Consider the following 24648-nt stretch of genomic DNA (forward strand, 5'->3'; position numbering starts at 1 on the left):
GTGGTGTGACATACAGTAGAGTGTTGCAGAGTAGAGTATAGTGGAGTAGAGTACAGTGGTGTTGATTAAACTGGCGTAGTGTGCAGTGTCGTAGAGCACATTGATTTTGAGTAAAGAGGTGTAGAATGCACTGGTATAGAGTGCAATAGCATAGAGTGCAGTGTTTAGAGTAGAGTGACATAGAGTGCAGTGGGTAGAGTAGATTGTTTTTCGTGTAGTGGAGTGGCATAGAGTGGAAGAGGTGTGGGGCAGCGGCCAGGGTGCCTGACTCCGGACTACAGGGTTCACAGTTCGATCTCTGGTGCTGGGGGCAGGTTAGCCAGCACCATGTGACTCTGGGCAATAGCTTGCTTAATCTTCCCGATGGCCCCCAGCACCGGGACACCACTTCGGAGGTAGCTGTGCACTTTACAAATACTGGTATTTCATTTCATTTCATTTTGGGTATTTCATTAGAGTGGCATAAAGTGCAGTGGCATAGATTGCAGTGGTACACAGTAGAGTGCTTTGGAGTAAAGTGCAGCGGCAATAGAGTGTAGTGTTGCAGAGTAGAATGGCATAGTGTGGAGTGGTGTAGAGTAGAGTGGCCTAGGCTGGAGTGGTGTACAGTGTAATGGCAAAGAGTGCAGTGGTGCAAAGTAGAGTAGAGTGGCGTAGAGTGGATTGGCATAGAGTGCATTGGTGTAGAGTGGAGTGGTACAGAGTAGAGTTCAGTAACACAGAGTGGAGTTGTGTAAAGTGGAGTGGTGCAGAGTAGAAGGCAGTGGGGTGGAGTGGTGCAGAGTAGAGTGGAGTGACGAAAAATGGAGTATGCATGATGGGGTAGCAGACTGCCAATACAGACACCACATTTTCTAATGAAATAACGTTTCCATTTGCACAGACATACAGTTGTACTGATAAAACTATACAGCGTGCAAACAATAACGTGCAAAAATGTCATCACCTATTGTATTGATTTGTTTTAATCATATTAAAATATTTATTTCCACCGCTCTTCAGAATTATCAAAAAACAATTGCTCCACTTGTGCTTTCCGAATTCGGATATATTCTGAAATATCTGCACAGATATTTACATTTTGTTGTGTGCTAGAACAAAATTACATCATACACTCTTCCTCCAGCACACCACCTCTAGCCAGCATGATTGTCACATAAATCCGCTCACTTTGAACTCAGAGAAAGAAAAGTAAACACCAAGCTCCCTCAAAAAAACAGAACCTGCCATTTGACCTCTGAATGCACAGCAAAAGTGACAAGATAAGAACAAGATGTAAAGGCCTATATACATAAAGGAGCACTGGTGGAAGAATACAAGGGGCCCTTTTAAAACAGGCTGTGCTCCATAGAAGGAATGAACTCGGGCTGGGCAGCCTAAAATAAATTATTAGGCAAAATGAATACAAGCAAATGTGAGCTACAAACCACGAAGTTAATGGTGAGAAATAGGCGGAATGCATTCTCAGGGAAGTTTTCCGAATGACCCCAAAATGTCTTTAGCAAACCAGCCGGCTGCACTGTTGGGTAGGCTTCGACCCAGAAAGGGGGAAAGCCCACTAGTCAGTGCACAGTATCAATGGTGAGGCCTACAGGCTTTGCCAATCAATGTTCATTTTGGAACCACATATGCAGGTCACATATTGCTGACTCTATTAAAGTGCTCTACAACACACTGGCGCCAGCTCTACTGTCAGTAACTATTCCTTATTTTTTAAAATGACATTTGTAGTATCTTTTTTGATTTTGTCTAGGATATCAAGAGTCAAATTATCAGATGTAAACAAGGGAGGAGGGGTGTTAACATTAGAGAGGTAGCGTAACTCGCAAAGTTTCAGAGTTGTGACGGAACCTTATGTGACAACAAAAATCTTTCTGGGAATTTGTAATATTGTTCTATTCCACATACAGGTTGAGATCTATCTCTGCTTCACCGAGAACCTTTATTAAGATCAACAAAATATTTGTGGGTAAATTTAGTTTTTTCATGATATGCTCCAATTGTGTCCTGCATGTACCTGTGCACAGTATATATCTCACAAGCACATGGACTGATACGATACCCCCTGAATGAAGTGCATGCATGCCATAGCCTTCAGCTATCCCTTCTGAAATATATACTGAATAAAACTAAGGCACCAAACAGCTTCAAGATATCGTGTCATTGAAAAATCCTGCATTTAAAAAAAAAACTCTGATCCACTGTGTAACATGATATGCCTTAAGTGTGCAGTATACAGTTCGTTATACAAACTGCACTTAGCCTGCATCTATTGTTGTCGACATAAATGATAAAAAAAGACTGTAGCTAAAACATATGACATATACTCTTAAGATATTATAGTGCCCAACAACCCCAGCATTAAATAAAAATGACAAACAGTCATCAACCAATCACTGCTGCACTGCTGCACTAAAATGGAACACGACCCAAAGTTCCAAAAGAGATGAAGCATTATTTTGACTGATTCTTATAAAAAATTATATTCTAATAATGGCACAGTTAATTAACAAAATAGCCAGTTGATATTTTCAGTTGAAAAAAATCATTTATTTATTTTATTTTTATTTATTTTATAGAACTTATAATGCGCAACAGCTACCCGCAGTGGGTTTCCCGGCGCCAGGGATAGACTCAAGAAGAAAAGAAAACACAATACTATGTCAAGGACCAACTAAAACAGCAAATAAGGCTATGAAAAAAACAGAGTCTTAAGTTTTTTCCGGAAACCAAACAAGTTGGCTTCCAGCTTAAGGGCAGTAGGCAATGTGTTCCAAAATTTGGGGCCCAGATGGGAAAAGGACCGACCACCCATTTTTACAAGTTTAAATCTTGGGACAACAAAATCGCCATTTGCCGAGGATCGCAGCAGACGGTTGGGTTTGTAGGTTTGAACAAGACTCTTTAAATATTTTGGGACCACGCCTTGTTTGATCTTAAAAAGATAGCAAAGGGCCTTAAATTTTATGCGACTTGGGATTCTCAACCAATGCAAATCGCGAAGAGCCTGTGCAGCCGAGGATCTCCGTGGTAGATTGCAGAGAAGTCGTGCCACCGAGTTTTGCACCACCTGAAGTTTATTCAAGGTAGAGGTGTCGGCACCAAGATAGAGAACATTACCGTAATCAAGGCGAGATATAACTAATGCCTGTACTACGGTTCTCTGAGTAGAGTGGGGAAGCATCCACAAAATTTTCTGAAGCCATCTTAAGATGGCAAAACAAATAGAGGCAACCTTGGTAGCTTGCTGTCTCATGGATAACTTATCATCTATAAGAAAGCCAAGGTTACGAACTACAGATTTACTCTCTGAAAACACAATGCTTTAATGTTACTTATGGTAGTGTCTAATTTATCCCCATGCATTGAAGCCATGGTGGTAAAGAATATCATTTGAACTTCATTATCCAACTGCCACACATCACATGTTGATGCAAACAAAGAGATTGAGTTTCTCTGGGCCACACAACAGAAATCTATGATGTTTCCACTTCTCTACTCATAATCCTAACATCAATGCAGTTCCAACTCAATTTAGGGCCAGATTCCGAACTGGAAGGAATTACATCTCTGCATGGGATACCACTCAGTCTAATTATAAGTGGACGGTGTTCCTGCATCTGGATTAACTGGGAGCGGGTACATCAGATTTTAGGATTTGGAAAATCCGGATGGTAAAATCGCTTTAGGCATGGGATGAAAGTGCATACCAAGCCCTTCAACATGCCCTCCTAACCCCTCCTAATGCTGAGTTGAAGCATCTAATTTGCAACTTTCCAGACAACATTCTTATCTTCCCTCTGCAAGCAGGAAGTAAATCGAGGAGGTGGTAAATGTGAGTGTTGAACCCCATAGAATTAAGTATTCCAAGTAGAATTCTACCCAGATAACAGAGTTTTGCATTGTTACGTCCATTCCATGTGAATTAACTCAGAAAAGACAGATTTAGATGCAGAGATGCCAATCATATTCAAACATTGTGGTCATGCGCAAATCCTCTCTAATTGTAACTTGTGGTTAGGAGTTTGCTCACTGTCTTGCCTAACAAATTCAGAGATACCATAAACATCTCCATACAAGAAAGCATCACAATCCACTTTAGAAAGTCACAATTCATTCCTCCAGGTTATCACTCACCCATCATTGAAAAAAATAAATTTACCTCAGTGGTCCTACATCCAGGTTATTTTGTGTATCCATCAAGTTACCCATTCATTCACTTGAACACCATGTATTGAGCAAATGTTTCATTTTTCAAAGTGTCCTTCACCAATTTTTTATTTTTCCCATGCATCAGCGTATTCATCCATCCCTCATCTTATGGAGTCATTCTCTCATTCACTCACTTAGTTGTGCATCAGTTTATTATATGCCATTTTTTTGTAATTTGGCAGAGAGAGAAGAACAAAACATCATCTCTGGCGCAACCTTGGGTGGGATCCTTCGGATGCCATGAGTTTTGTCATTTTAGAGTCATTGACAGACATCTCTTGGTCTGTCAGTCTTTCTTTTTCATACCAGACAATACATCCTTATGCACTTACCTTTGACAATTAATTCGGCATAGTTTGAGACTCCTGAGCCCCCATCTGAGCGAAGGACGCATCTGTATTTGCTGATGCTCCGCTGGGAGGTGTCTGCCACGCTGACGGTTGCAGAAAAGCGTCGGTGGTTCACCACCCTGGTGACCATGAGTGCTGTGTCCTTCCCGTTCCATTGCTATATGGAAAAGAAGAAAATAGACAAGTCTATTTGGGTACAGATGGGGAGGAGTCTAAGGCAACAAAAACCCACTCTCAAAAAAGAGCTCACTCGACCAACCTTCTTCCCTATGCTGGATTCTCATTTTGCACATGTACAAATTTTTTAGCCACTGTTTAATATTACTAAAATATTTTATGTATCGCTATTTGTAATTGATGATCCCATGAATACCATCTGAGAGCGCACCCCCAAATATGGGAGAGGATTAATGAACAAATGCATGAATGAAAGAGATGAGTATAAAATCATAGTACAAAAAGTCTCATGTATGTGGCAAAATGATTTATGTGGCTGTGTGTGGAAGCTCCTCACGTGCGAAAAGAGACCATTTATTATAAACAAAGACCTCACCTTTTGTGGACACTCTTACGGCATCTTATTTTGTGTATACATGCGTGCTAAATGTCACATCCTGTCAAGAGATCTTCTCTTTGTGGTTAAGATGTATGTCAAGAAAATTCACATGTTCATGGGGTTTGTTGAGATTGTGTTCAGGAAGATTGTCCACAAAGGATGTATATATATGGTGAAAGACCATATGCCACATGATTCAAACAATACATCATAGATCAGCTTACAAATAAAGCTGAAACCACTCTGGGGTCGCTTGATTTGCCTTTTTGAGGAGGCCACTCCAAGCAGCTTGGGATGAACTATGATGGGCCTTTGTCTAGAATGGCTGAGTAGGCAAAGAATGATGGGTTTAAATGCACGCTAGAGCAACTGCCCATGGTTTAGGATGTATACAAGCATTTGTACATCACCTATTATGTGTCTGAGTGTCAGGGATGAACTCTTGTCGGAGATAAAATCTTCTCTGGGAAGATTTATATTTCAGGGAATGTCCCATGATTTGGTGGAATACAGCCTGAATGGAATAAGACATACAGAATGGTGTAACTCATGGTGTGCCAGATAAAATCTAATTTGGTATGAAAACCTCAATTCAAGTCAAAACCTCCAATGCCACATAAATGTGCTACCTGAAGGAGATCAAGAACACCAGAGACTATTGGAGAAGTTAAACTCCTCATCCCAGAAGAAGACGTCAAACAGTTGACATATGCACTGCTGCTCTTAAGCCTGAACTATTTGCTTATGCTAAAGAAAATGCCAATAGGTAACTAAATAAATTAAGTGAGGGCAAACTATAAAGTTCGAGAAAATAAATCTGCATGCGGAAAGGACGACTTTATGTGGAGTGCAAAACCATCAATTGCCAAGGACATTCAAGAAAGACTATGCATTTGTGAAAGAGCTCGTGTGGTTCAGATAATGATGAAAAGGAAGATTTTCTGTGCTAGTGCAAGTTGTATTTCTGAAATATGTCTATGCAAAAAGGTTGGGTAGGTCTTCTATTTTGAGGAATTCTGGAGAAGGGAGTGAGTTCCCTTGGGATGGTAGATCTCCACTTGGGGAGCAACTTGTAGTATGAAGAAAGTAGCTCTATGGAATTGACTGTGGTGATTTGAAAAAAAAACTTCTGTGTGGCAGAACATGTGTTGAATAGGAGTGCACTTAATTTTATTTGTGGGAGAGTAATTTCACCTAATTGTGGTTTTTATGCATCATTTCTCCTTATGCTTATGCTGATTGTGTAATTGTTGCTCACTTGAGACTTGATTTGAACAGAAATTGTCTTTTGGTAATTGTAAAACTGGGTGGGTAATATAGGCGCATGCACGCCAGTTGCAACCTTCACCACATGACTTCAGAATCCATTAGGACAATGCATTTAATATAATATAAAGTGTATTTGTAAAGCGCAAGTTCACCCAGAAGGATATCTTGGAGCTGAACAGATGTTTAAAGTTACCCAGCTCAATGGTAACCATTTTATCGACCTCAGAAAATTGAAAGGTTGAGTAGATCCACCAGGATTGGAACCTGTGACCATCAGGTGAAACATGGGCCCATACAGTGGATGCATTAGCCCAATAAGCCACTAGACACATCATTTAGTTGATACCTCACATCAGAATTGCGATGCAAAGTGATAGGCCCCCCATTCAGAATGTGATGAGGGACCCCTGGTTTGAGTGGGTCCCCCAGGAGGGTTTGTCATCCACTGAAGACTGGGAAACCAAAGCAGCCCTGGAAATGTGGTCGCACTAGCCTCCCGTTGTCGGGGGGGTGCAAGTGCCCTCTTTCCCGCCATGGCCAGTCCAGACCTGGCCCCCTGCATTGTACAGGCTGTAGGGGCCTGCAGGGGCCTGCAATCAGGCCGACAACCGCCTCTGTATAACACAAATACAATGTATTTTTTGCAAGAATTATAAGTGCTGTGCGTAGACTATATTTAATTAAACTCCCAGATCTTGAGAGTAGTTCATAACCATGCAAGATTCCTAGCTGATAAATATTTCCCTTTAACGCAACAAGGTTAGCCCTCCTCCTTGAACCCCAGCAATGATTATCTTTGGTCGGATTGCTACAGAGCAGCAGGTTTTTGTCCCCCCTAAGACATGTCGTGGCAACCTGGAAGCAGACTTCAGAGCTGTTCTCGATTAGCGGAATGACCTATGCGTCTTGAAGCTATATGTAAGATCCAAGTTCAGACTCTGGGCCTTAACTAAACTCTTTCACTCTGCCCATTATTCTGATATTTCTGCTTCGAATAGGCTTCTATTGGGGTGACTCAACGATTGTGTGGGTCTTTTTGGACCAGTGGTTCGAAGCTCACATATGACATCTATTATATTCAGTTTTACTTGACATATGAAAAGGATCGCTAATTATCTCATTACCAGACCTTTGAAGTCAACCACTGGCATTTGGTGCAACACCAAATAAAGCAACAGCGAAGAGCAAAACTTTTGGGGAAAGGTCTGGAATATTGATAAATAACACATGAAATGATGGGCTAATACTGCTCCCCTTAAGCAAACAAATATTGTTTCTTAATCATAAATAATATTCATCATTTATTAACTTAAACATAAAGCACATTATGCCGGTGCTCCCACCTTTGAGTTATCTACACAGAAAGCAACTACTAGAAACACTTGTTTACCTCACTTAATGTCTGTGGAGTTGGACCGGTACCACTGCAGCCTAAAGTACCCAAAACTGACATGAAAGTCATTTAGAGTCCGCCAGGGGTTCAGCTGCGACCCCTGGATTGCCATTTGCTATCCCAGGCACTGATTATGCACCCCCTGTTCTCAGAGGTGGCAAAATCAGTGCCAGGAACACAGGGGCAGCTCTTCCTGATGCACGCTGGTTGAGGCTCCACTTGCCTGGTTTTTGTCAATTTTTCAAACATTATTTTTATTATTAGTGTAATAAAAAATGGAGTACATCAGCTGGAATGTGACCCTATCTGGAAACTAAGGTAAGTAAAAAAAATGCTGTTAAATGTATGTTGCATGCATGCTTGCGAGTGAGAGTGTGTTTATGTGCGCGAGAGTGTGTGAATGTGTTAGTACGTGTAAGAATATGTCTGTGAGCCAAATTAAAGGTCAAATGGCCAGTGGCGTAGCTAGGCACTTTGCCGCATGTGGCGGTCTCTGCCTTTCCTGCCCCACGGCCGTGCTGAAGAGCGGGGGGGTGATGATTTTTGCGTTAGCAGCCCCTGCCGCAAATTAATGTGGAACCGGGGGGGGGGGGGAGTAGCTAGCCGCCCCCCTTGCTACACCCATGCAAATGGCATGCAATGCCACTTCCGCTAACCATGACATTTTGGTGAATTCAAGTTCATGAACACTGGGGGTGAAATTACTGGACATGAGGAATGTGAGCCTGAGGGTATCCTCGGAATTTAGTTACTATTGTGGAATTCAAGCTTCTCCTAGAAATGTGATGATGTGATGTTACAAGAAGTCAATAATTCAACCCTCCTCGCCACCTCTCCCCAGTGATTTTGAAAATGCAATAAAATTGGCGTATGATCTAAACCTTAGGTTGAAAAAATTTGATAACTTGATTGAGATTGATGTGGAGGTGAATAGGTCAACAGAGAAATCAGCCTTCCTCTACCATGTCTCGTGTTGTACGTGTGCATTAGGCATGTGATCATAACAAATGGTGCTGAAGATTTGTGCAGAGGAGTGTACACTAACAAAAAAACACTATTGGTCGTATGATAAAGAAAGACATGAGAAGTTCACTGTACCTGGACCCACAGTTTGTCGTGCTGGGACCACTTTCCCCCGGCGATGCACTGAAAAGTGGCATTTTGTCCCACGTTCACTTCCACATTTTGAAGCCGCAGAAAATGGGGAGCTTTCCCTAAAGAGAAAGAAGAAAAAAGACAGTGATGAAATCCAATTTCTGATTCAATTAAATTATACAAGGAAAAGGCGTCAGTAATTGTGCCAGACAGACGATATTGTAATATCACACCTTTTGCTTCCTCTTACAGATGTGTTACTACAAAACTCCATCAGTTCTATTCAAGATACTTTTTAAAAGATAGTTTTAATTGCCTTGATTTTCTCAAGCTGTTTATTCACATTCCACAGGGATGGAGCCTACTGTGAAATTATGCTGGTTTACTCACCATAGTGACTCCTGTGTGGTGGTCTGTAGGGTCACTTACATCCAGGCCCATGGGGTATCTTGAACAGTGACACCAACCTACCACCCTCACACAGGATTCAAGGAAAGTCTATATTTTTGTGAGCAGATTCATGTACATCTAAGGATGCACCCCCTTTACACACTCTTGTTCCCAGACTTTAGTTCTTTTATCTCTATCTAGGCCTAGGGAAAATGACCCAGATGACAATAGAGCCAGCTCCTTTGGAAAAAGGGTGAACAATGGGCTGCTATTTAAAGAAAGGAAATCAAAATTTCAGAAGAGCAACAGGTGAGCTGATTAACCACTACTGTATAGTTAAACAAGTTATTTTAGAGGACTTGACCAGGCTTGGAATCAGACAATACCACGTCCCCAGGATGTCTCATGCAGGACCTTTGCGGCACAGCCATGGGAAGGCCTTGCAGATTTCCTTTTGGATGTAGTACTGGAAAGCGACAAAATGTAACCTTCACTTTCAAAATCGGCACATGAATGGCATCGGTTGTATGGAGAGTAGCAACTTTATAGGACTCTGCAATTCAGAGAGATTACTAAAACAATAAGGAAAGTGCGCAAGTCCATCAACCAAAGGTCCCTGTCCTTATCCTCACAAACCCCTCTGGAGAACTTTGTCCATACACCCAACACTAAGAGGGCCAAACAAGCAGCTATATTGAAAGTGGTGCTAGAAGTAGTAATAGGATCAGGAGCAGTAGTAGAAGTAGTAGTCAAAGTATTGGTAGGAGTAGTACTAGTAGCATTGGTAGTATTAGTAGTAATAGGAATAGGAATAGAAGAATGAACAGTAGTCGAAGTAGTGGTAGGAGTTGTATTAGTAGAAGGAGAAGAAGCAATAGTAGAAGTACTAGAGCAGTATTAGTAGTAGAAGATACAAAAGTAGGAGTACTAGAGTAGTAGCAGTAGTAGTAGTAGAAGTGTCAATAGTAATAGTAGCAATGCTGTTATTCCTCTATGTTTGCTTATTTGTTTATTTCAAACAGGTACATTTTGCTCCACATTCTATTTTTCTTTTGAAAGGTATTGGATTTTCTCTGTGCAAATAGTGTGGACAAGAGGACGTTTTCCTATACTTACTCCATATGTCAGGCATGCATGTACGAGCAGAAGACTCAGAGCCAGATATTGGCTCTAACTAAACTTTATTTTGGGTGCCCACTCGAGTACACATTTCGTTGACTTTGGCATGACCGTGACTCCCCACCCAGGCAGCCCCGAGGCTGCCCTATAAATTACTCTTCTCTTCTCCACATTTAGGGTCCACTCCCTGTGATAGGAAGTGGCGTTTAGTATCTTGGGCTGATTATGTCCTGCACAGGATCCAGATATGACATATCCCATGGTCAAAGCAGGAATGACTGCTTGGGCACTACAGTCATCTGAAACTTCATCCAGGTTATTTTGCACTCATTGATAACTAGTGAGACAGACTGCTGTGCAACCTCTCCTTCAGGTTACATCCGAGATGAGATTTTGCAAGGAAACAAATGCTTGCTATCAGCTACTGACGTCACTAACGTAGCTGGCCCTGAAGGAAGTCCAGCCTTGCATGTCAACCACCTTCCAGAACAATTAAAAGCCATTTCAAGCATTTTCAGGCGCAGCTGTCAAATTTGCATCGCCCGACCCTTAGCAGGAGCCGTATCCCACAGCAGAGCTCCTTAGCGGGCGGCTAATTATTCGAACGCTCGCAGAACAAAGGGGAGGGGGGGTGTGCAGCTGAAAGACGACGCACAACAGGGCTCCAGACTCTACTCTTTCCATTATTACTCAATTAACTTAATTGGAAAACACATGGGCCCAAGTGAGTCATTTATGGGCACGCCTTCAGCTTACTGGGTGCCCCCTACCGCCTGTGACGGAAAGGATGTTAATGCGCCACCGGGTAGGACTTACAAACATGAACTTGGTTTTCTGTTGAGACTCTGAAAAAATCTATTTGCATACCCATAACTTCAGCCTGAGCAGGGTCTTCTGGGTAAACTCTATAAGGGGAGGGGGGAGGGGGTTGCAGTGCATGGATGTAACTTTTCTAACGAACATCAATGATGCTATGTTTCCCATTATCCAACCCACCATGTCTTAGTGGAGCATAGTATTAAAACCTGAACACATGAGAGTGTTTGATCAGGATACAGGAAACGCACCTTTAGGGGATGCAGTTTTCACTTTACAAGGACCTGTCACAATCTCCTTCATTATTGCCCAACATCATTATATCTCCGAATTCGCTAGCATACGTGACCTTAGCTCCAGACGTGGGAGGTGAAAAATCACCTGTCTATGTAAAACAGCGAGAGGGTATTATTAGTTTTTTTTTAATAAGAAAGAGACCTCTCTTTATGCCAGTCTAAAATGATTGGATGATGTAAGAGGTTATCCCCCCCAAACAATGTTTTTGATTCTTTGTGAAATGTTTATCAGGACTCGCCTTTGTTATTTATGTTTTGAAAAATATATGCATTTGCTCAGTTAAAGGTCTGCAGTATTGCGTCACTACACCAAAATATGAGGGCTAAAAAATAAAGTTGTTTTTATGCTAGATCCTTGACAGCACATTATTGTGTATGTCGTGGTTTCTGTTCATACGAAAAAAAATGAAATATTAAGGTAGTGTTGTAGATTTCACAGGTTAGCCCATAGTGATATGCCGAGACGACTTGTAAAACATTTGTAAAATGTAAAACATATTCAAATGTTTTATCCACATCAACGTGACTTATGGTCCATCTCTACTGCACTACTCGTGTAGTTTTCAGAAGAACTGCACAGTTATCTTCAAAAGCCTCAGCTTAGAGGTAACAGAAACAGGGATCATTGCAATAAGGGGAGGATTTGGAAATGGACCAGACTGAAGACATCGAAGAAGGACACGATGTAACAACTTGTCATGGACGCTGTAGGACAGCAGTGATGGCGCCCAGAGACAAAAAAGAACTACACATTGACATTACACTATGTGATCGACCAGATGATAGTAAGACAACAAAATAAAATGTTTATGCACGTCGTTACATTTCAGAAACCTTAAGGGACTCAAAAGAAGAGATAACAGAGATATTACGTAGACCCATGTTGCACTGGAGTAATTCAATTTGTCTGGTTTACTTTAAATTCTGGGACTTGTAGTTCAGCAATTGTAACAATAAAAGCAAAACTACAAATACCAGAAAGCAAAGGATTAATACAGGACTGGATACGATTCTATATTTTTTCTGCAAGACAAGGGAGAGGGTGATGGAGAGATGCATAAGGAATGATGCACACCAACAAAATGGAGGGGGGAAATGAGACCTGCACAGTGGTGAACACGATCAGATTGCCTTTTAGGGCAATCTGGTAGGTGCCAGAATGGATAGTTTGCCAGGCCTTTATGTAAGCCGGTTTTGTGACTGCTTGTGTGCCGGTTCAGTGGCCGTCTGTGTGCCGGTTTGTGGTGTGATGGGTCAGTTTTGTGACTCTATGTGGGTTGGTGCTGTAAACATATTTAAGTAAAGAATAGAATGCAGTAGCAAGCAACACTTTGCAGGCTGTGGAAACCATCGCAGCAGCATGGAAGGACCAATTGCACTTGGTGGGTAAAAGAGCAGGAACATTCAATTTACTTTTTCTTTTTTTGATAGGAAGAACATAGGGGCATATTATCAAGGGCAATATCTCTGCTTTAGCGGCACTTTTTGCCGCTAAAGCGGCGATATTTGTATCGCCCTATTAGCAAGCTGTCGCCAACAGCTGTTAGCGACAGTTTAGTGGCAAGAGCGCCCATTTTTTCTCCACTTTGCATGTCAGCGATTATAATCGCTAATGACATACAAAGTGGGCGTTCCTCACAATATCTGCATGATTAACGTGGCATACACAACTTCGCACTATTAACAATGCGGCTGCAGCGATAAAAAAAAGTGCTAACCGCGGTTATCGCATGAAGTTAACGTCTGCTTTTTCTTTTACTTAGCTATGCTGATAATGGGAGGTGGATCGCCATGTTACGACCACACTCCCCTATCAGCAAGCATCTCCATATTCATCGCTGGATTTAAGGTGATATTTCTGTTTCTCGCCCTCTATCGCTGGAATTACATCTCCTGTTTGCAAAGCGTTGATAATACGCCGCTAACACGGTGATGTAATTCAGCTCTTCTTTGATAATTTGCCCCTAGTAAAGCTTGGCTTTGCTAAATGTGCTGCTACGCCAGGTGCTGTATCCGACGCTAGGTGGCGCTGAAAACCTTTTTTATCCAAAAGCCCATCTCCATCACGCCTGCTGTTTCCCTTCTCTTCTTCCTGGTGTATGTTTTAATCTTTCAGTAATCGCATGCGAGCTTTAATGAATAAACACAAAAAGGCTGTTACCCCAAGAGGATGAAAGCTGTTAGGGGCATATCATCAAGGGGCCGCGATAGATTTATCGCCGCTTTAGCATCTGTTTTCGGGCGAAAAGCTGCGATAATTATATCGCAATATCAGCAAGTTCACGCTAGCGCGTGAATCCATTCCTTAGCGCCCATTTCCTTTGCGCCTCGCTTTGCATCGCTAATGAGATGCAAGGTAGACATTCAGAGCAAATAGTCGCTAACACAGCTTCTCACTATCAACAAGAATATCGCTAACCCACCTAGAGACATAAAAAGTTGCGCTAACCTTGTACATCGCCGGTTTCTAACACCTGCTAATTTTCTGACTTACCTCTATGTATCATGGAAGTGGATTGTAAAGCTAAGTCCACATCTCCCTATCAACAATGATTTCCCTATCGCTGTTCTTTATCGCTGGAAATCAAGCCCCATAGTCACTTTCACTACCACATTTCTCGAATATTACAACACATATTGTCCACAGCAGAAGCCAATGTATGTAGTTCCACTCCGCTGAGCGACCACCCAGACAGGATGTCTTAAAAACTCGAGAGTTGCTAGAGTTACAAATGTGGGCCATTTATTTTCTGTCCTGTTCTTAAATCTGAGTCACATTTATTGTGGTGCTTGAGTCTATTTGTGGATGCAATACATCATTTATTATAAGAGTTTTGGAAAATACTCCAGGGCAATGAACAAAGAGTAATCAGAGTAATTTAGATACTTCAGTGGAATTACCAATAATAACATGATTATGCCGCTCACATAATTAAGAGTAATTTTGGGGGAAAAAATAAAACTGCAAAGGGCACAGTTATTGAACTGCTCGTGGTGCTGTTTATGTTCTGTTACATTTAGCGCTATTTTGTTAACACAAAATGCATCCTTGCGTCCATTTTGTTTATGTCTTTTATGGTAGATGAAGTAAGCCTGCTGTTTCTCATGTCGTTTGGGATTGGGTTTTGTTTGCGTGGGCGACTGGGGAATCTTGCATTTTCACACTACACCAGCCAAACCGTACCTGTTCTATATGTGATAGATTCTCACCCTGCTACCTCCTGCACTTCAATTGTGATGTGTTTGAGGGAAGCTTGCTGTGTTACTGCTGCCCATTAGGTTACCTGTTATGTGTGTGAGGGTAACATCCCTACTGCTTTTTCAGTTTTGCCTGTCCTATTTGCAAGTGGAGGTTGCCTAATGCTTGTAATTTTGCACTTGTTCTGTGGATGAGGGAATCTCAACATGGTGCTGTCTGTGTGCTTGATTGAAGATTATACAAATGTTTCCTGTATTGTACATGTTCTATGTGAGTGCAGTTCTAAGCTCCTAAAGTGTATGTGTGTATGTGTGAACATAGTTCCTACTTCTTCAACACACCCTGCCATTGCCTCCTTCTCATCATGTGCCTGACCCACTCCCCGTCACTGCGCTCTCTCTCCTTCCATGTCCCTTCTCTGACTACTGCCATCATTACTGTCACAGCTTCATCCCTGTCATGCCCCCCCTTGCTGCATCACTCTGTAGTCGATATCCCTGAAAACGGGTCAGTGCTTGTGATGAGGCAATGTACCACACAAGTGACCTTCTCCTACCTCACTTCAAGGACCTGGCTCTTGCATCTCAGGCAATCACCATCTCTTGCATCTCAGGCAATCACCATCTCTGCCTCAATTCAGGAAAGACGTCAAGATCTGGCTCTTCTACTGAAAAGCAGACCCCCCTGCATCCCACAGCACCTTAATACCCTTACGGGTGAGTAGTCACACTCTACAAACCCTGATTGATGGATTGAATCTTCTCCAGCATGTCTGGCCTTGCAAAGGTCTGGGAAGGAAGAGTGATTCATGTAAAATTCCCTTGCCCTGTGGTGCTCTAATGACACTTTCAGGATAAAGTGAATTCTGCTGCCACTCAGACCCCACCCTCCCCCCATCTCTTCTTAACCCCTTCGACGCGCATGACGGAACGGTTCCGTCACGCACGTCGGTTGCGCTGTGCGCATGACGGAACCGTTCCGTCATGGCCCCGCCCGCGCACGGAATCTTCAGCGTGGCGCGGAAATCCGCGCCACGCTGAAGAGGTTAACTGACCCAAGGATCTTCTCTTGGAGAAAGGGTATGATTCCCATGGGAGAATCCATCTGTCAGTGAAAATAAAACCAAACTAAGGTTATATGACCCAATAGAAGTGATATACCTATCACCATCAATGTATGCATATGCTGTACTTTAGACTTCTTTTTACTGATAGTTGTGATTGCTTGCAGTCTACCACTGGTACTGTGCGCAGCCCATGAATGTAACACTTGAAATCGCACCCTCTGGGCTTGCTGTCAAACTGAGATATATATAGAACTTTGCACTCACTTGTACCTACTCCAGCCAAAGAAAAAGTATTTCGACTCCCATCCCATATATCTGTGACCTTCACCCACAATTTCTGCCTTCTCAAATGCTTTCAAGGCCCTGCCCGAAACTCTGCCTTGGGATAGACATTCAAAATTAAAGTAATGCAAGTTCCTGCTCGGTTTCATATTGTGCCCACCGACATCCCTGAAAAATGGATGCCTGCGGTCCGCTTAGCCATAAACTTGTTTGTGCTTCTATTTCTTCATGTGCCCACAGGTAAAGACATATGTCACTGATAAGTGTTAAAGGACACTGCTTGACATGTTGATGAGTGGAGAAGCCCCAGCCCCACGTGAAGGAGGAGGAGCCCAAGCTGCACAGGTTTCTAAGAGAGGATATTTTGGATGTGAGGAGCACTGTTCTATGCTGGGTTACACTTGTTAAGACAAGATAACCCAGAGTGTTTCTTCCTGCCATTGAAAGAGACACATTACATTTGAATTGATCCCCCTCACAGCATCCTTCAGATAGAGAAAATCACAAAAACGTCATACCATCTAGGTAGCTCACGAACACACATTGACAAGCCTTGTCTGGCACGCCATGACAAGAAACTATTTTGCATTGAGTTTATTTACAAATTGTAGCACCGCCTATGTTATGCCAACATCCAACTAGTTAAAGTTAATGGATCCAATAGACAGATGTGCAATTATTCAATAATCCAGGAATAAATTGGGCAGGGCTCTATGATATGTAAGTGTCTGAAATAAACCCCCAAATGTGTTCTCCGGTCCTTACCAAGTTAGGACGACTCTGGACTCCACAGTACAGCAAACCAGGAAATCTAGGGAAAGGGTGGGAGAACCGAAACCGAGTACACACAACACTAGTAAAGGTGAGTGCTGGGGGCTTGTATTTAGCTTCCGGGGGGAATTCCTCTTTATAGGCTAATGGCTTTTTTTTCTCATAAGGCAGAGGAAACGGATGGACAAATATCCTCACATCTCTCTACCTCGAACCCACCAGCAGGGGATTGACATGTAGATACTTCTATTAGGAAGGTGCTTGAATTAGAGGTATGGCTGTGACAATGTACTTGGTGGATGACAAGTATACCTTTGTAAAGAAGAGATCCCCTGAGGGCCCCTGTTGATACTGTACACCAGTGGCGGCTGGTATAGTTTGATAGTGGTGAGGGCGTAAGATCCATTAATTAAATTTGGCGTTTGAGCATAGCCAGCAAGCTCGACTTTTCACAGGGGTATTTGGTGGTATTACACCCCAAAACACTTGGTGTAAAATGAAGGCATTTTTCAGCACAATTTCTATAACAAATTGAAAATAAATGTTGTTACAGGGGTTCTTAAAGGAAAATTTCGAAAATATTGCACACAATTTCAAGTTCATCAATCTAATTTGACCTACCCAAACATGTGAACACCAGGCAAGTGGTTTTGGGAATCTCCCCCTTTAGGGTAAAATTCGAACAAGACAGAGATTGACTGATTGATTGAGAATCCCATCTACTGGCAGTATTGAATAACGTGAAATCGGGAAACTTGGGGCAATCCCAGCTTTCCCACTTGTCCAAATTGTATGTTCCTAGAGAACTGACTTCCTTTACTGTGCCTCCTTGTACTTTATTATCACATTTGAGAATACTTTGACATACTTGAGTTCAAGATGTGCTCTATTAAAAAATCTCTTTTGTAGAGATTGTTCTAGGCTATAATGTTGCTTCAAGTATGATAACAACCTAGGAGACATAAGGTGCAAATGATAACTGACTTGTCTTTCCATGTATTACTGGCCTCATCGTGGGGAGGGGGGAGCTCACAATTGTTTTATACTTGAAAATATCCATCTAGTGTCTGTATGGCACAACATGAAACCAGGTAACCAGTCATCAATCCTGTCTTTCTCCCTTGACCAAACTGTGTCATCCTAGGTAATTGCCTTATTTGACTCTACCTCTTTGCCATTTATCATTACATTTTGTAATCTTAGGCAATTGCCTTATTTCACTGTCCCTCTTTGTCCTTTATCATCACATACAATAAAATGTGATGATCCCGTGCTCACTACGCCACTGGAGTCAAGCTATCCTGGCTGATGACGGCTGATAGCCAGAAACCGGTCCTAGGATGCTTGATTCCGGTCCAGGGAAGACACTGCTTGGCAGTTCGGGCTGGACTGTTCCCATGAGGCACAGGGTCAAGACTGATTTGCATATGGCCATGTCTGAACTGGGGTGGCGTAGTGGGCAAAAGAACGATGGATTTAACCCAGATCTCTTGACTGGGGGAGAATGTCTGCATTGTCAGCATTCCGTCCATCATTTGTTTGTTGTAACGCTTTTCGAGTATAAAAATATATATGCCTATTGGCTATTGGTCAACCATCGCTATCCTCTCAATCCGCAAACACACTAACGTTGCACACTTTACTCATACACTAACTGTTGGGTCTGTAAGAAGCACTTGTAGTGAAACGAAATAGATAAAAAATCTGTATTTTAATAATCAATATAAATTCATCACTGATGTACTATATAAAACATAATAAATCATACACATAAAGATCGTATACAGTTTAAAATGATAAAAGCAACACACACTTTATCACAATGATTTCAAAATGTATTCAATGCCATGAAAAGGAGAACAGTAATAGACAAACAATGTGTCATACATCTGTCAATTTGGATTTGCTGAAGGCAGTGTCAGACATAAGTTACTGATCCCTGTCTTTCCCTAACTGTACCAAATTTGACACTTCAAAAACAACAGGCGTCGACGCGTTTCGGTGGTGAACCCTTCACATAGAACCACCTTCCTCAGGACTCAAGCTATTTTCTCCTTGTATATGTAAGTGTTCAATTGTGATGTCAAATTCACCGGTACAATTGTACTGCGGCAAAAGTGTCTCCAAAAATGGAGTACTTGGAGGTATCTCGACGGAATGTTGGAAACTTGCAGAGATTGCTCAATTTTTCTCAAAGAACGAAAAGACGGGGTAGGCTTCAATTCAAGTTCGATTAGTTTGCCGGAAATGGTCTCGGTCACTTTCTTTTCTGGAGCTTTATATGTTCCAGGTGAATGTTGATCCCTCTCTTTTGTTAGCTTGTTGTTCAGACAGGGGTGAGCATATAGTTTGTCATCTCCCTTAGTTTTCGTGTATCGGGGTCGTGTATGTATCCCTCCGTCTTTCGTCTATTCTTCCGCTTTTCGCCCTAAGTGGGATGGGTATGCCCAGACGTGGGTCCCGTGCTCACTACGCCACTGGAGTCAAGCTATCCTGGCTGATGACGGCTGATAGCCAGAAACCGGTCCTAGGATGCTTGATTCCGGTCCAGGGAAGACACGGCTTGGCAGTTCGGGCTGGACTGTTCCCATGAGGCACAGGGTCAAGACTGATTTGCATATGGCCATGTCTGAACTGGGGTGGCTTAGTGGGCAAAAGAACGATGGATTTAACCCAGATCTCTTGACTGGGGGAGAATGTCTGCATTGTCAGCATTCCGTCCATCATTTGTTTGTTGTAACGATAAAAGATATAGAGGCACAGTGGAACACAGAAATTGCTTAGGATCAAGTGGTTAAGCAGTGATTGATAGAGCATCTTGGAATTAAAACAAACCTCTCCAGCAGTTTCTAATAAACCACAATGTTGTCCCACCTCGGATCACAACCCAGGCGTAAGGTGAATATGATAAACCATGTGTCTCTCGTTCTTCACTGCCATGTCATGCAGCCAGAGGGTTAGGGGCAAAAATGGCTCATGTTTAGAAGCTATCACTTCTAATAAATGCCACGCATTGTAGTATACAATCTAAACACTTTTGCATGTTAATTAATACAGTTTCTACTTAACATGCAGTAGCATTTCACTTTAATGCATTAAATTGTTACGCTGTGAGTGGTAGTAGTGTTTTAATTTAATGCACCTAAATAAAATGCTTCGGCATATTAAAGAAATACTATATTTCATTATTGGAAGACAGACGGCCACGAGGGGAAATTAAATAAATAATTAATTTTCCCTCGTGGTCGTGTGTTAAAGTCCGCCCCACCACTCTACAGCTCCTACCTGCACGAGCCACGGCTGGTTCAATGTGGTAAATGGTAATGCTTAGACAAGCAAAAACAGCTAGTGTAATCAAGTAATGAAATCACCAAAGTTGGTGAGATTAGTTTAGGAAGTAAGGAGTTGTGGAACAGAGTCTGAGATTTCATATTTAAGGGTGACGGATAAGTCAACAGTGCAGTAAATAATTTAAAGATGCAGTCGCTTCAGCAGTGAAAAAATATGAAGCTACAGTACAACTCGATCATGCGCAGTGAGATCGTTTACGTCACAAGGCAGCATGACTGGCATACCGCCTGAGCTGCATATGGCTCAATCCTAAAGCTCCCTGGGGTGCTGTAAAAAAGTGAAACTCCTGTCTGTCATCAAAGGGTGGTTCATGGAGACCCTTAAAGTGGCAGGTCGGGGCTGAATGCATGTAAGCCCTGAGCTTGCTTAAATTGCGTACATGACGCTAAATACATGCGCACTAGCGCAAGTGATTTTAAATAGTTTGTGGCTGCCTGAATCTTGCCAAGGCAAGGCTCATGAACTGGCATTGCATTTCTATCTTTAACAACAATTTTAAAAGTGCTCCTTTAAAAATTAGTGTTAAGTTGAGCAATTGAATGACAATTACAATGATGCAGAAAGTAGGAAGGGTGTGGCCCTGAAGCCCTAAGAAAGCGCCCGCCCCTGCTGTAGGCATTGGTTGGGTAGTTTCTCTCCTTCCTTGGGCTCCCCCTGATCCGCGCTCGTATCCCTGTCACAGCATACCTGCCTTCCAACACTCTTAGTGCTTCACTTTTCTGTCATCAACTCTTCTGGCTTCCGCCTGTTCCCTCCCTCGTTTCCTTGTGCTTTCTCATTCCACTTCCAGTGGCGGCTGCCGCCTATGTAAAGTGGTAGAGCAAGGGGGTGATGAGAAGCGGAGGGAGGGTGGGGATGGGGGAGGGAGGGGCTCAGTAATAAAATGAAAATATAAAAAAAGTACCTGCCGCTCCACTCCCGCTGGCGCTGACGGCTGCCTCGTGGCTCCTTGGACGTGTATGTGTCTCAAAGCACAGGCTTCCCACCCAATCCAGATGCTGCTCTCATGCTATGAGAGCAGCCCCTACTGAGCAGCCTCGTTTGAAAGTGTCTAGGAGTCTGTGCTGTTTCTCCAACCCGGCTTTGCTGTTTCTCCAACCAGGCTCCTCAAATTGCAATACCACGCCAGCTAGTTTAGGGGAAGGCCATGCTATCATCAAGGCCGCCTTCTTTACTCTATTTGTCCCTTCCTTTCCCTCTTCTTCCACAGGAAAAAGAACCTGTCTATTTCTTTGTTTTTCCTGAAACGGTGTTTTCTGCAGAGCGTACATTAGAATTGAAAATCTAAAAACTAACATGTGAACTGCAGATACCACAGGTCAGAAAGATGGAGCGACTATTACGCCCGTGTATTTCTGAACTTTGTTGTCTGGTCTACTTTGTAGATTTTCTGAGTTAAGTTATGCACTGCACACACAGCAATTTTGGAAAAACACACAAAACCATGGAGACGTTCTGCGGTCTGGAGCACAAAACTACGATCATGATACGGCCCCTTAAGTGGAAAATCTGTTGGCAGCTGATTTTTTGTCCACGGAGGGGCATAGAAACAGATTTATGAGAGATACTATTTTAGATCTCTCTCTGCCTTTGAAACTGAGGACCATGCCTGCTTCCTTGTGAGACTCGCAGAGATGTGACTCCAAGGGACCACTTCGGTGTGTTATGTCATGTCTGGGAAATAGCTCCCAGATCCGCAACATTCATTTTAAAGTGCCCCATTCAGTGTATGGTACCTCAGGGATCATGGCAGTCTCTGATGTTGTTCAAAATATATGTACAGCCTCCCTCTAGTCTGATTAGAGCTTCTGGCTGCCAGGCGCTGTCTTATGCTGAGAAATGATTGCTCCCAGTCCTGCGACCAATCTGAGAGATTGTTTAGTGATTATCCAGCAATCGATGGTCCAAAATTGTTTGAAACTCTATGCTGAAAAGACAGATTTCTTTCTGCTGGGTAACTATAAGATTCTTTAGAGTGACAGTCTGTGGCTGGCCATTATGGTCGATCAACCCACCCTATCTTCCAATGCCTTGTGGGAAAGATTTATTGATATTGTCCAAAATGTCAACTTAAGGATTCTTGGGGCCTCGGGCTAAACATATTATGGGCCTCCTTTTCGGAGCAACTTTGAATTTGAAATGTTGAATCTGAAAATGAGAGATAGAGCTAGGAGTAGAAGTAGGAGTGAGAGGGAGAAGATGGAGAGAGGTTCTGATTGTAAACTCAAGAGTGAAAGAAAGATCACATTTCCAGGAAGGGCCCTTGTAAGGCAATAGCCCACTTTGCCCACGCATTAAAACGTTTCTGCAGTCTAAACTCTACTATTGCAACTTACTGTGTTTTAGGCTTTCCTTCTTACCAGCTTGCTAGGTCCCAGCATGTGTCAGGATGGCAATTAAACTGAATTAGGATGGTCAAGTTATCCCGGCAAGGATAAGTCCCCACTGGTAGTTAGTTAAGCATAGACTCCTGTGGAAGACCAGGCCTTGCCGAAACTCACAGTTTAACGCTACAGAATTCTGCGGAGGCATAAGGAAACTCCTCAAGATTCTGTGGAGTTCCGCGAATGGGCAGAAATAGGAAACTTGCTGGGCATCTTACTTGTGACTGAAAATTGCACTAGGGTACACCAAATCTCGCCTGCGCTCAATAATTTACCATTGGCGAGCGTGTGTGAGAAAAAACTCCACCGCACAGCAGTTGGTGGAATTTGACCTGAACAAGTGTAACACGGAGAGGAAAAAAACTCCACCAACGCAGGTGGAGAGGAATAAATTGCCAACCCCTATTGAAGAGCACCTTAGCCTCCTATGGTTTTGACCATTCTGGCTTGGTGAACCATGCAACACTATCAACTACTGAGGCCCCAGAGGGTAATTACAGCAGCCCAGAATCAAAAGATCTCACTGTAGAGGGGAGCGCCTTTTGCTTCCTAACCCCTAAAGTATGGAGCTACCTAATCAGAGGCCACTAAGCGGCTGAGTTAACTTGCCAAATAAACTCACGAAAAAATCATAACCATTTAGCTAGTGTTTCCAAAAAATAGTAAATTGCATCTTAGAGATTTCGTTTACAATAGATGTTAACAAATGAAATGCATCAAATTCTCCTAAACTTGGAACTACGAAAAGCGAGAAGTCCAGTGAGGACTTCTAAACAGACACTAACACACACACAATCCCACTCGCCCCCTATTTTCATGTGCATTATCCACTCATTGCTCTTAGAGGGGCTAGAACCCTGTAGCAGATGTATTTATCCAACAAGTCATCTTAGAAGCATTGTAACTTCTATGCCACACACATTATCCACAAGTATTTCAACGCTCTGCTCTATATAGTTGGAATTGGGAGTTTGTATCCTGCAGGTTTCACATTGATCTCTACAGTGACTGTATTAATATAAGGAGTTGACATACTACGGTATGGACATGTGGACTGCATCTGCATATAAATGTACCTAATGTGGTTTCATTAACCTACATGTGACCTGCATCTACATATAAATTAACCTACAGTGGCTTCATTAACCCGCTGAATGATCTCACTAGGAATACACCCTGTGATTGTAGATCGAATATACCTATCTGCAGCCGTTGCATTCGCCCACTGAGCTGCATTTTGATATAAGGGGAATTCAACGCAGTGCTGAGATGTTGAAGCAAATCAGTGCGTGTAATCTAAGCTGGCTGAGCCCCTAAGGGAGCAGAGGGCAATGCAATGGTAGGAATCGTCTCGTATTCAGAGAAAAAGTTACCATAGCAACGGGAGAAAATACTCATAGTAAATGTACGACCTCAGTCACTAATAAAAATTCTATTAGCAACTGTCTCGCCCTCTTAAAAACTGAAATCTCACACTTGACGAAAGTGCGCTACCGCTTTTTACCAAACGTCACACACAAACCAAACAAGGGTCACATCCCCCAAGCGTAACACTCCTCAAAATGTATCCTCGTGCTTGTTTATAGGCGTCATCATAATAGCAGGGTCAGGCAGTGGTTTAAGTGGGCCGGGTCTTGCCGGTGTTCAGCACCGGCAGTTCTAAAAAGCAGAGGCTGAGACGGGTCCCTGTTGGGCTCTCCATTTATGCCCTCACCCTCAGGGTGAAAAAACTAATTTTAGTTCTGCAGCAGTACCATCTTTCACTGCCTTTGATGTAGCTTCAAAGAGACTCCTTATAGTTATTTTACAGCCTCATCATTTCAGAACTGAAGCATTTCCAATATTCTACACAACCAAGACATAGTTGTTGCTTATTTACCTAATGCAAACAACAACCATTGGCAAAGCCAATAGTCCTAGCTTGTTGTATGTGTAACCCTACTTGCTGTATTGTGTATCTGGATGCAATGACAGAAGCAGCAAAATATCAGTTGGGGCGGCACACTAAGCAAAGCATAGATTTTCAGTTTAGGTGCGTTTAAGCCACTCCCTTAATTACATTGGCCACGCCCCTTTGAGTGAACCCCCGAACACCTCAA

General features: G+C 42.6%; 1 protein-coding gene across 4 annotated transcripts in view; it reads right to left on the reverse strand.

Annotated features, from left to right (window-relative positions):
* Positions 1-24648, reverse strand: part of PTPRT (protein tyrosine phosphatase receptor type T) — a 1546842-nt gene that overhangs the window by 1047423 nt on the left and 474771 nt on the right. For all 4 annotated transcript variants that reach the window (XM_085619228.1, XM_085619229.1, XM_085619230.1 and 1 more), the window contains exons 5-6: positions 8879-8994; positions 4545-4719 (exon numbers count right to left, since the gene is read on the reverse strand). In XM_085619228.1, coding sequence (XP_085475354.1) covers positions 4545-4719; positions 8879-8994 — 291 coding nt within the window. The remainder of the gene's footprint in view (positions 1-4544; positions 4720-8878; positions 8995-24648) is intronic.

Source organism: Triturus cristatus, chromosome 7, assembly GCF_964204655.1.
Source record: "Triturus cristatus chromosome 7, aTriCri1.1, whole genome shotgun sequence".
In the NCBI taxonomy this organism is placed as follows: Eukaryota; Metazoa; Chordata; class Amphibia; order Caudata; family Salamandridae; genus Triturus; species Triturus cristatus.